Source organism: Etheostoma cragini, chromosome 3 (assembly GCF_013103735.1).
Source record: "Etheostoma cragini isolate CJK2018 chromosome 3, CSU_Ecrag_1.0, whole genome shotgun sequence".
NCBI classification, from domain to species: Eukaryota; Metazoa; Chordata; class Actinopteri; order Perciformes; family Percidae; genus Etheostoma; species Etheostoma cragini.
The window spans coordinates 27,461,953-27,474,555 of NC_048409.1; the positions used below are offsets into that span (position 1 = coordinate 27,461,953).

At 40.8% G+C, this 12,603-nt stretch overlaps 1 protein-coding gene across 2 annotated transcripts in view; it reads left to right on the forward strand.

The window, feature by feature from the left end:
* The window catches only part of mark4 (microtubule affinity regulating kinase 4), a 54,308-nt gene that overhangs the window by 15,902 nt on the left and 25,803 nt on the right, over positions 1–12,603 (forward strand). For both annotated transcript variants that reach the window (XM_034866986.1, XM_034866987.1), the window contains exons 2-3: positions 3,547–3,744; positions 5,333–5,386. In XM_034866986.1, coding sequence (XP_034722877.1) covers positions 3,547–3,744; positions 5,333–5,386 — 252 coding nt within the window. The remainder of the gene's footprint in view (positions 1–3,546; positions 3,745–5,332; positions 5,387–12,603) is intronic.

Sequence of the window (12,603 nt, forward strand, 5' to 3'; positions counted from 1 at the left end):
ATGAAGTAGATTTATTTTTCTGGCATACTGATTTATGTTACAGTTGTAGAATCAACAACACAGTTCACAAACTGTAGCAGGCAATGTGCTAAAACAAATACTAAGCAATGAGCAGTATTCGTAACGTGTTGTGTGTGTCTGTAGGTATTGGCAGCTTTTGGATGCATAGTATATGAGATTGACACTTTTCCCTTCTTCTCCTCTTTCCAAATATATTCACTTTGATGCCATGCTGAATTTTTCACTTTCCCACACCCTCATCTTTACTCATATAAGGAGCGAAATGCTATGAGACCGCCTGTCGATAAAGAGAGCAGAGTGCTGCAACAAGGTTGGGCTGCTCAATTAAATGGGATTTGGAAATTTGAAATTTGGAAAACCAATCACAATCACAAAAATGTTGGGCAATATTGATATCAGTTATTTGAGATGATTGCTTATTGGTTTTCAGAAGATGATGCATTCGTTGAACATAAAAACGGTGAAAACACCTTGAACTGTGACTATTTCCTTTTAATGCTTTTCCCGTTAAACTTTCTGAATTCCCCCTCAGAACACAAGACAAACTAGGAGGTTACATGCAAAACGCAATGTGCAAAATTATTGTTTTTGTCAATTACATTGTTTTTGGGATTGTCAGGAGCTGAAATTGTAATTTGATGGGAAAAAAAAGAATCACAATTTGATCTACTTTATTTTAGCCCCTACCGATCCATTCAAAATGGCCGGATTGGCGTACTACACATGAGTTATATAGAAATATTTACCTTGCTTTTCTCTTTTTTTCATTGCTCTGTGAGTTTTCATATAAGAAGCATGCATGGCATTTATATTATGTCATCCTGAGCCTGTGCACTTCTCCATGGGTGTGCTGGAAAAGCATTAGATCTTGTGATCTCCCCGCTGTGTTTACCACATTGGGTGCATTTCAAGGTGATGTGGTTTTATCTGACTTCTGATCTAAGTGTGTGTGTGAAAGAGTGTGTAGTTCTCAAATAGTGTGGACAAATAGAGGCATTGTGCTGATGGCTTGTCAAAAGTTACACAGTTTCTCTTGTGCATCTACCTTTCTTCGCAGCAATGCAGCTCAGACTTATTTTTAATATATTTTCTCTAACCATTTTGCCATTTTTACTAGGCAAAAAATATTGCCAATGCAGTAGCAGTTAAACTGGTGTGAAGTTTATTGTTCATGTCTGCTTTGCTGAGAAGCAGCCAGAATCTCTCCTACTGCGGAGTTAAATGGTGAAAACTTGACACAACTGTCTTTTCTATATAAATTCCACTGCCACGGCGCTGTAATTTCTCAGTTTTATCTTTTAAAAGTGGGTGAAAGTTTGCAACCGACAGTTAAAAACAAACATTTAAAGTAACATTGTTTACACTTCATATAAAATGTGCTTGTGTTTGTGGTATTAATGAGGCCTGATGGGAACTGAAGTGGGACTGTGAGCCTCAGATGCTTCCTGTTCTTCTTTTGTTTCCTTGTTCCTCATGCCATCGCCGCTGCAGATGAAAAATTCAAGCCAGTTTGTTTCCGTAGGATGTCAGAAGAGAGCAGATGGAGGGATTACAGTTTGATGTTTACGCAGCAAGAGGTCAGACCTCAGCTGACATTAAAGAATCAGTAGGGTCAGGCTGAATGTCTGTGAAGGGTTGGGGAAAAATAGTAACCCGTCATTTTATTATATAATTGAATACATACATTTAATCACACATGTGTCTTTATGGGGACTCAAAGGCCAATGTGCTTTTGAAATGTCAGAAACATCAAACATCAGAAACATGCCAGTGGCAATCTTTATCAATTCATCATGTTGGTGCACTTACATTGAGTTCATTTGTATTCATTATTTATGTAACAGTACATAGATAATGTATGTGACATTTTGTATAATAAATTTACAGAATAATTAGGTCACGAGTTATTTAGAAAACTACTTACAGTATTTTTATACTATTTCATAAGCACATTTTGTAATTAAGTAGCCTAGTTTGTTATATTCAACAGTGTTACATAATATAACTTGACTGTAGGAAATCTTGTCTAATTATATCAAGTATTTTTATGATATTTTCCCAGTAGGGGTAGGGCTAGGCAAATTCCGTTGTCATTTGTAGATTCCGTGATTCCGTCCGTGTTTTCCACATCACAGAAATCATGGGGTCCTACTGGTCTCATGGTTCGATTACGATTATTCTGTCAACAATTTGATTTCACGATGCATCATGATGCGTCACTATTATTATACTGTATATTGCTACACATGGTTTTCCCCAGCAAATTCAAGCTGTCAGATATATATGAACTTGCCTTTTTATTGTATCTGCTCTTAAAAAAAGTCTGAAAAGTGTCAGAGTGACAGAAGACAACAGATAAAAGGCAAAAACAAACAAGCATACTATACATACATCAGTTGTCAATCTTGCTAATGGTCTGTCGCTGCATCAAAGCTCAATCGTCCAAGTCCCGCAGTGATTCATTTCAATGCCCCTATTTCCCACTCACTCTTACTACTGCATCTCTGAAAGCTACAACCTTTTCAGTTTTCAGTGGTCACATGATTGGTCTAGCAGAGAGTAAAGTATGAGATTTAGTGCCAAGCGTGTAATGTTTTAGTTTTCTCATATCTAATTTGACATCCCTGATTTACCACTATTACCGTGCTGTTGTAAGGAGACAGTAATTCACAAACAAACTGCAAACATGTTTATCGGCAGAGCGTTGGCCGTTCCGGGTAGATCATGTGCCGATGTCACCTTGTGTCAGACACAGCAACACATGTTTAACACCACTGGCCTCGCAGCCACACAAGAATGTGAGGAATGCAGACTAAGAGGGGTCAGATGAGATTCATAGGTAGCCTTGTTACTCTCTCTTTTAACTTTTGGGTGGCTGGTACCAGGCAGTAGTCACATACAGGACCAGAGACCAAGGGACTAGGTGGAAGGAGAGACTCTAGAAGGCATAGCTCTCTTTCACTCATTTGTCCTTTTTATAAATATGTTAACCCCTACTGACTCTTAAACAGATTACAGAATGCAACAAATACTGTATAACAGTTTTTCAAAGCCTCAGTCAGTCTTGAAAGCAAAGCTTTTATTTCTTTAGAATTCAGACAGGATAAGGATAAGATTGTTAATATTTGTTATATTGTTAAATTTTTACATAATTACTACCCTTATAGTCCATTTTCTTCATACATACTTACTTCAATACCTTTTAGGCACTGAACTCATCATTCGATACCAAATTTCAATACCTTACGAGTAAATCTCATCAGTGGCTGTGAACCAATAAGCATGCAGCATGCGTCTACCAAGATCTAATAATGCTGCTGGTTGGCTTTCTATGGTATGGAACATTTTTGAATGATACCCAGCCTTACTTATAATTAAACAATTTGTCTAGCAGTTCTCAGGTTTTCTTACTTTTCTTGTAAACGACTTGTAGAACAGTATGAAGGAACATATTACATGTAATTAAACGCAATGGGACAATGGTGGTTGACCACTCTCTATTTTTCTCTCTCTCTCTCTCCTCAGCATACCTCCCTGTCGGGCAGCCGCTCGGAGAAGGGTACTGGCTGGTCGAGCCGCTCGCTTGGTGCCCGATGTCGTAACTCCATCGCCTTGTGTTCCGATGAGCAGCCACACATCGGAAACTACCGGCTCCTCAAAACCATCGGCAAGGGAAACTTTGCCAAGGTCAAGCTGGCCCGACACATACTGACTGGCAGAGAGGTGAGTTTTAAAGAATGGGGAAGATAGGAGTACTGCAAAAAGTAAAGCCATGCATGCTGGGATTGATGAGGCTGAAGAAACTGGTAACAACCGGGGTTTGGGAGCCAGAAAAAAACCAGGTGCCCACAGATAGTTTTGAAAAGGGCTTTTCTATCAAGATCAGAGCACCTTTTGTTAGCTTTTACAGCCAGCCAAACCTGTCTAGTCCCACAGCATAGTCAAACTCTTTGAAGAGAGATATCCATGTTTTCTCTTTTGTGGCTATATGGCCGTGTTTTAACGCAGTGTAGTCTTCTCGTGAACCTGACCTACGTTAGTTGTGTTAATAACTCCATCAGACACACTAGAAACTGTATTGCGGTGGTTTGACACAGTCTTTGACCGGGTCACCACATGTTGTTAAGCCTCTTATGAAGCTTTGTTGGTTTGTTTAGTGGATTTCAGCGTCTGTGTTCTTTACATGTTGTAAAACACTGTTTATCCTCTCTATAGCGTGATTTGATTTGCTATGCAGTTTTTTTAGCTTAATTTACCTTAACTGAACAGCTTCAGTGTCATTGGAATGGTTTTATGGCTTTTTTTGTTTTGTTTTATGGTGGTTGTGTCGCTCCCCCCTAGCAGCTAGCAGAAAAACCACCCTTGCAGCTTTCGGCCGGCGAGGCGCCGGACTCAGATCTCGCGATGTAACAAATTGCTTCACGGCACAGCACACATACGCCTATTCAGGAACAGGCTAACAATGTAGCGATGGAATTTTTCACACTATCATCATGGCCGAAGTAGCTCGGTCCGTAGGGAGTGGCAGTAGCTCAGTCCGTAGGGAGTGGCAGTAGCTCAGTCCGTAGGGAGTGGCAGTAGCTCAGTCCGTAGGGAGTGGCAGTAGCTCGGTCCATAGGGAGTGGCAGTAGCTCGGTCCTTAAAGAGTTGGGAACCAGAGAGTCGCTGAGTCAAGTCCACATATGGACCAAAATATGGTGGTGGACTGGTAGCTGGAGAGGGGACACTTCATCTCCTGGGCACTGCCAATGTGCTCTTGAGCAAGGCACCGAACCCCCGCCTGCTCGGGGCACATTTCCATGGGCAGCCCCCCCCCTCACTCTGACATCTTTCCATTTAGTGCATGCGTGTGTAATTTGTTGTTAGTTTAATAATAAAAAGAGTCAACCTTGTCCTTATTCCAGCGTCTCAGTTGTGAAGATTTGCTGCTGCTCTTTGTCTTAATTTCTAGTAAATGTAATATGTTGGTTTGTTGATTGGACAAATCATGACAAATGAGAAATCAGCTTGGGTTATGGGAATTTTTTAACAGGCATCTTTTTGAATTTTCTGACCTTTTGCAAACCAATTGATTAATCGAGAAAATTATCAGCTGATGAGTTGATACTAAAATTAAACATGCTGTAGTAGTTGCTTCAACATACCGTAAATAAACTCAAGCAGAAAAAATGTAAACCTTAAAGGCATTCCAGTGCAATAGCCCAGGAATTAATACTACCTTTCAGAATCTTTTAGTATTGGATTGTGTGTCAAATATGTCTTCTTTGTTAGATTGTTTTTGTTCATTTATTTTTCTAATATTTCCCCTTAGGTTGCAATAAAGATCATTGATAAAACACAACTCAACCCAACCAGCCTACAGAAGGTAAGTTGCATGTAGACTTTGTGTGTAAAGATGAATCAATGAGAGAATCATAAAACACGCTCACAGATGTTTTTGGTTCTTCGGCTGGCTTTTAAAGTTATTACCTAACATGCTGTCTTAGATAGCAGTTGGCCAAAATAGCTGTTAGCTAAACAGTTGTTAGCTCTCTGTTATTCAGTGGTGCGCCAGCCAGCCAGCCTGGTCAGCACTTAACTCCATGCTAAGGACTCTAACGGCAGTTTACTAAACCGTTGGGCAACAGACCCAGGCACCCGAGTCAGAACAGCGGCCATTCGCAGCATTACATCTCCGTTAGCGTTACCGGTGTTGCCCACCCCCCCTTTGCTTTTAGCCGTCTTTACACTTAGGTAAATTTACCAGACTAAAGGGGAATAAGGCACCAAAAGGACTAATACTAATAGTAATCAAAAAATGTGGTAGTGCTGGATCTGGACGGGAAGGACACTTATATACTGGTTTCTGCCGGGTCTGACGTGATGTTACTGCTGGACATCTACCGGTTTTGAAGGGAAATAAATTTGATGTGTTTTTCATCTGCTGCACTTAGTTTCCTTGTCTGACGACTGCATCTACGATCCTCAACGTTACCCGACCTATAAGAATTGATGCTGGTTTGAAGGCAAAGGGTAGTACCACTAAATATTAATGCAATTGTGATTTAGATTTATCTTCTGTAGGCTCACTTTGCATATTGTAAATTGATAAAAATATACAATCATTATTTATAGTTTCTAAAGCATTCTTAGTTTATAGCCTTTTTTTGCACCTGCCTTAGACTTTTGCAGTGGACTGTATATATGTGTACATGGATATGTATCTCTCAGATGACCCTTGTGTGCAGCAGTTGTCTGACTGTTGACCTTTTGGTTGTTATTCCACAGTGTTACTGAAGCTGTTACTGGTTGAATTTGTTATATGTTGAGACAACAGACCTGCTTGTGTACAGAGAAAATGCCTCTTTTCAACTTAAGCTGTTGCACTGCTGTGTGATTAAAAAGCGTGTCTGTCCAGTTTTATGGGGGATTTGGTTTCTTTTGTACAATTAATATAGTTTCCTGGAGACATTTCAATAAGCCGGTGAAGCTTGGAGTTCTGCTTTGTGTCAGCATGACATAACCAACATTTGTCCACACAGTCCACTGGAACTAACTAGGTTAAATACTTGGGCTAATGTACGTCACTGGATGCTTGTCTAGGGCCAAGTATTAACTAGCTACATGTGTTGCACTCATAGCTCTAATGAGATTAGGTTCTCTCCTGTCTGGACTTGGCCTGTTGCCGCTATTTGTGCGTATGTGTATGTGTGTGTGACATGCATGTGTTAATTGAGAGTGATCTAATGAAACAGCATTGATTGAGAAACAAAGCCTCAGGGCTGCATTATGTTTTTAAGCAGTTGTGGTGTTTTCTCATCTGGATTTGTTGGTGGAATATTACTTGTAATAATGAAACATTTGTCGGCTGTCTGTAATAAACGTTTCATTAGACAGGTATTAAGATTTTGACTCCATGTTGGTATATTTCATGCTATGGATGCAGGTTAACTTCTAAAACATTTATGATTGATCATTAAAAAAACAAAAACAATATTGGCACCAGTGTGTTTAGTCTTGCAGCATCTAACCTTAATTACCACTATTGATTAATGTGGTAATTATTTCTTTCAATTGATTAATTGTTTTGCCTATAAAATGTTGGAAAATAGTAAAAGTAGCTCTTCAAAATACAATAGTCTTCTCTTCAGATCTACAGTTTTTCTTTTTTGATTTTAAAAACCAACATTCCATAATCAAGATAGGTTTACAGTTTACAATGATAAAAGCCTAACATACTTGCGTATGAAGAAGCTGTTACCTGCAAATGTTTAGAACTGACTACAACAGTTAAAGGTCTCATGGCATGAATTTTTTTTTTTTTTTAAACATATGCGTTTCCCCAGCCTGCCTGTGATCCCCAGTTGCTAGAAATGGCAATAGGTGTAAACTGAGCCCCGGGTATCCTGCTCTGCCTTTGAGAAAAGCTCAGATGGGCCGAACTGGAATCTTGCTCCTTATGAGGTCATAAGGAGCAAGTTACCTCCCCTTTCTCTGCTTTGCCCGCCCAGATAATTCGGCCCACCCATGAGAAAAAGAGAGACATCATGGCTTTCAAATAAGCAAAGTGGCAGTCGGTCAAGGCCACACCCCCAGCCTCAACCTTGCCCCGTAATGTTTTTTTGTCATTTAGAGATAGTTTCAACCTTGTGTGTGTGTGTGTGTGTGTTGTGTAATGGGTTCTGTTCCCACAGTTCCCACAAGTCACTCTTTGTTCAGCGGCCACTCCGATGACCAAACTGTGGCCTTGTCTGATCATTATTGTTCTTTATCAACACCTTCACTAAAACAAATAATACTCTCCGTTGCATCATCATGATCAATACTGCATCACAGCTAGCCTATTGATGAATACTCAGCTGATTATCTAACCAGTTTAGGCTGGGTTTTGACTCTATTGATAAGACAGAGTTGGGTTATTGGGTGTAATTTCTCATATTCTGCTGGTGAAATCTCATTCCTTTTAGTTTTTGGTTTTGTAATTCTAATCAAACTTTTATTCTCCAGTCAAGAGAGTTGGGGTCAGTGACTTTTCAAATAAACTTTGTGTCTCTGCAGTCTACACATTTTGAAGAGTATTAGAGTTTCCAGTTCCTTGCGGGAGTCATCCCAAAAGGATTAATAAAGAGAAGTCTAAATCTATTAATATATCTGTTATGGTTGTGTGTGTGTGTGCGTGTGTGTGGCAGAGTGATAGCGGTCTAGTACTACATAGCGCAGCACTGCCAGTTGTGTCCTGTCAGCGTTATTGCTGAATATGTGTTGTATAGAACATGCTGCATGCTGCCAGGTGACACTGTCTCTCTCTTTGTTTGTCCTCTCTCTCTCACGGCCTCTCTCTTTTTTCCAAAATGTGTTATATAGTATTCACAGTTGGGTTGAAATAGAAGCACAGCAGCTTCAGTCCACTCTAATTCTTTGCTCTCTTTCTCTTCAAACTCTGTTACACGTCAGTCTATATTCTACCATCTTCTTCTCTGTAATGTCATTTTAAACTCAATTTCTCTCGCCCTCTCCCCTCCCCTGTTCTAATCACTCACTACACTGTGGCTCCTAAAACCATTTCAGTGATGTAGGAACTGTGAGGTTTTAGTGTTTTGATTTTTTTTTCCTCCTATTTCTATTGTACAGCCAGTACTGCCAAAGTGCCACTGTACAAACTCCCTGCTTCACCCACGCAATCTGTTGTTGATGTAATGTAATATACACCACACGCTTGATCAAATCATGAAGTAGAGTCTTCGTCACAGGTTTCATCAAAATCATTCAAAACTAAATTTGCCAAAATTGTAAACGGTACTTGTAAACACGTTAATTAAGTGTAGGTAGATTGGAAAACCAAGTATTGGCTTCTGTTTTTGGCCGAACCTACTAAAGAGCATTCAGTCGAGTCCACGTGTGTAGGCCTGCACGATTAATCGTTATAAAATCGCAATCTCCATTCACCCTGTTCATGATTTAATTTCTTTTAATGACTTTGATTCTTATTTAATTTTACGTGCTGACTGCATCACAAACGCTACTACTTTCTTCTGTCAGTTTTAAACAGGCTTTAAAAATAGGTTTTAAAGCGCTGCAATGTTCTCCCTTTTCTTTTTTGAAGCCTTTATAGTTACAGGCTTGTGGTGATGTGCAATGAGCTATAGGTGCCAAGAAAAAATATGTTTGGTACTGCCAATTTGTGTGAATTTGTCATGGTTCAAGTTTGCAATACACATTACACTTTGTGAGAAAAAAAGTGTGGCAGAGAATCGTCATATCAATTCTAAGCTAAAGAATTTTGATTAATATTTTTCCCCGAATCATGCAGGCCTGTATGTCTGCCAATGCTGAGCAATTTTCCAAATTGTAAAGCTGCACTCTCTGTAAATGGTTTCTTGTTTACATTCTGCCTTTGGGTGTTCGTTGTCTTAAACAAGAGTATAAAAATCCATTTGCAATGGTCTTTATAAGCAGCGTTGGAAATCCTGATGTCAGATTGTCCTATTCACACCTGAACGCACCTGACAATAGAAAGTGCATTAGAACTTTTTTTTTGTTTGTTTACTGAATTGCAATTTAATCTTTTTGGGAATACCTTACTTAAAATATGCTGTTGTCCTGTTTCATTTCTTAAAACTTTTACAGCTGTAATAGACAACATTCTTTACTATGCACTTTTCTTTGCCGTGTGTGTTGTTGGATAATCTGCCAGACTATGGAGGGCCCCATCAAAAGGCCGGTGCTACTTTGAGAACAGGAGGATTTTGTGGGCCGCCATCCAATGTTGTGTATGTGCACAAAAGTAAAGCGTATGTGTGTGCATGCGGGACAATGTTTGGGCCAGCATCTAATGCTGGGAAGTGTGTTTTTGTCCCTTGCTCAGGCCCCCTCAGCCAGGAGCTGAATTCCAGACAGGCAAACAAAAGGAATGGTTGGGAGGGGTGGGGGTGCTGTTATTGAGGCCTTGGCACAGGAGCAAGGACCCTGAGAAAGACAAGATATAGAGCAGAACCAAAAAGAAGTGTGTGTGTGTGTGTGTGTGTGTTTGTGTGTAAGTGTGTGTGTGTACATTTATGTTAACGGGCCGATGGACTCACAGCTCAACACAATCTCTGCTCTGCCTTTGTATGGACGTGTAATGCCATTATCGGCATTGCTATTGTATGCAGCATATTGTCCCTGTGTGGGTGTCTGTGCGTAATCATCTTGTTGCTGCTGTATGCATTGTTGTTATTGTGCCAGTGTGTAAAGTGAATAATTAGACAATAAAGGGACAAGAGGGCGGACAGAGCCAAAGCAGAAGGTTTCCACACAAGCTCATCTTCAAAGCAACAGTAAATAGAACAGCAGAAGAAGAGAAGTATGATGCCCTGCCTTGGTCTTTTGTTTGTGTGCTCTCACCCTCACCTTACTATATCTTGCTCAGCAAACTTACTTAAACTATATTTCATTTTCCTTATTAAAGCTGAGTCAAGGCTTCTTGTGATCTGGGTCAAACAGCCAGCTAAATGAGGTCTGAATTAATCTCCAGCTACTCTTCATTAACGGTTCAGCTCCTCTTATCGACCAGCCTGGGAGCTCTTATTACTGCTGTACATTAAAGGAATGGAGGTATCCGGTGTGGGGGTGTTCTTATGGTGGGTGTTTTATTGGGATAATGTAAAAGGGCTGCTCTCCCAGCAACAGGCAACAAAGGGAGAATCCAGGTCAAAAATCTATTCAAATGTTCCCCAGCGACAATAAAAAAGCAAGAAGGCGAGTCCTTGAGTAATGTTGCTCATTAGAGTGCCCCTAAACATTCGGCAGGAAACTGACAGTTTGGGTCATGACTGTTTGCCTTTATCCTTAAGTGAGGAAATCAAAATGTACAGAAGGTGCTCATAGACTGTAGAAATTCCCTCTTATCTGGGTTTAGATACACATGTCTGAAATGTCTCAGGCAGAAGTAGAGAAGTAGCCCGTTTCATGATTTGGTCATAAACAACAGAGTCTCTTGCTGTTACTTGAATGTGTCTGGCGATTTCATTATGAGCCCTTACTGATAGGAGTTCCCAAATCTGGTCATCTCTACAGTTAAGGCTGTTTTATGCTTCTGCGGACGCTCCGCCTATGTAAGCGGCCCGATGGTTTATACCTGTGTGCTGGTGTGTGCGTAGAGCTGTGTCTGTGTGGGGAGTTTGTGGTAGAGCGAGGGCAAAGTGAGAGAGTGACGGCGATTTAGCTTTGGAGCGAGTAGAGACTCTAGAGTCCTAGTGAGAGAAACAAAGTGTCTCCACTGTGCTTTCTGACCATCTGTAGCAGGAAAAGTTACCTCATTCCATGTCGTTTATAGAGGAAGAGAACCAGAAAATGAGTTGGGGTATATGCAGCGGTACCAAGCCCCGGCCAAGCAATGTGCGTCGCTGCAACGTGTAGTTACATTTTTTGACAGGTGCACGTCAGGCTAAGGCGTAGGGTCCTTCAAAGGTTGTTGTCTTCACACACAGTACCTACTTAAACAGCAACTGTGTAGATTTTAAAAATATAATAAAATAGGCTTAACAGCTATACTTCAGACATATACATTGCCGTCATTGTGTAAATAACTCTTCTTTTCACCCTTGATGTCTGTTTTCTTGCGGCTTTGTGCCGGCCGCATGATAGAAACGTCATCAACACGTTGACTTGCTCGCTGTGAATTCTCTGGACAGTGACCTGCTCTCCTCACGTTGGCTCAATTGAACATTCCTTGGACTTTACACTAGAAAGCTGTCAGGGTAATGGCTATCTAATGTCCGGTCCAACTTATTCAGACATTGCGTTCTGACGTGGAGCTTCTCCAGGTAATGGCTAAATAAGTTCAGGGTTGTAGTGCGTGTGTGAATTTCCAGAACCTGTTTAGTCATACCAGAACCAGACACAACGTAGCTACATTGCCAACCTTTTCTAAAAAGGAACCTTCAAAGGAACACCACGGATGATGAGTGTTTTGTCCAAGTGGACCTGCTTTGATTGACCAGTTCCTTGCTGAAGAGAACCATGCCAGTAGTTTAAATGAAGAGAACTTGTACCTTGAAGCCTAGTCTAGTCAGTCTAGCCTGGTTTCATTCAGAGGGGACACACACACACACACACACACACACACACACACACACACACACACACACACACACACACACACAGACAGAGGGTTATTCACAAGAGGCACTCTGACGTGGGAGTAGAGAGAGGCCTGTGTGTTCATTTGTCCCTCTCATTCTCCCGTTCTTCTCCCTCTCTTCCTCCTTAGTGTCTCCGGTGTCCTGATAGGCTGTGGCTGATAGGAGGAAGGGTAGACAACTGCAGTGTTTTAGACTGTGTTGTGCGGTTGAGATGTGACATTGCTGGCTATTTAAATATGTCAGCTAGACAAGCATTTTCTATTTTCAATTCCTCATTTCTCAATTTCAACATCACCCTGCACGCTCTCTCTCTCTCTCTCGCGTGCTCTCGCTCTCTCGTTATGTGTTTACGTGAGTGTACTTGAAAAAAGGAAAAATACAGATAAACAGCCTGGAGAAACAAGTCAAAGGTCGACAGACTGGCAGACCAGACACATGAATCAAACCCACGCAGCACTACTCTTAAAGTGAGACGGGGGGG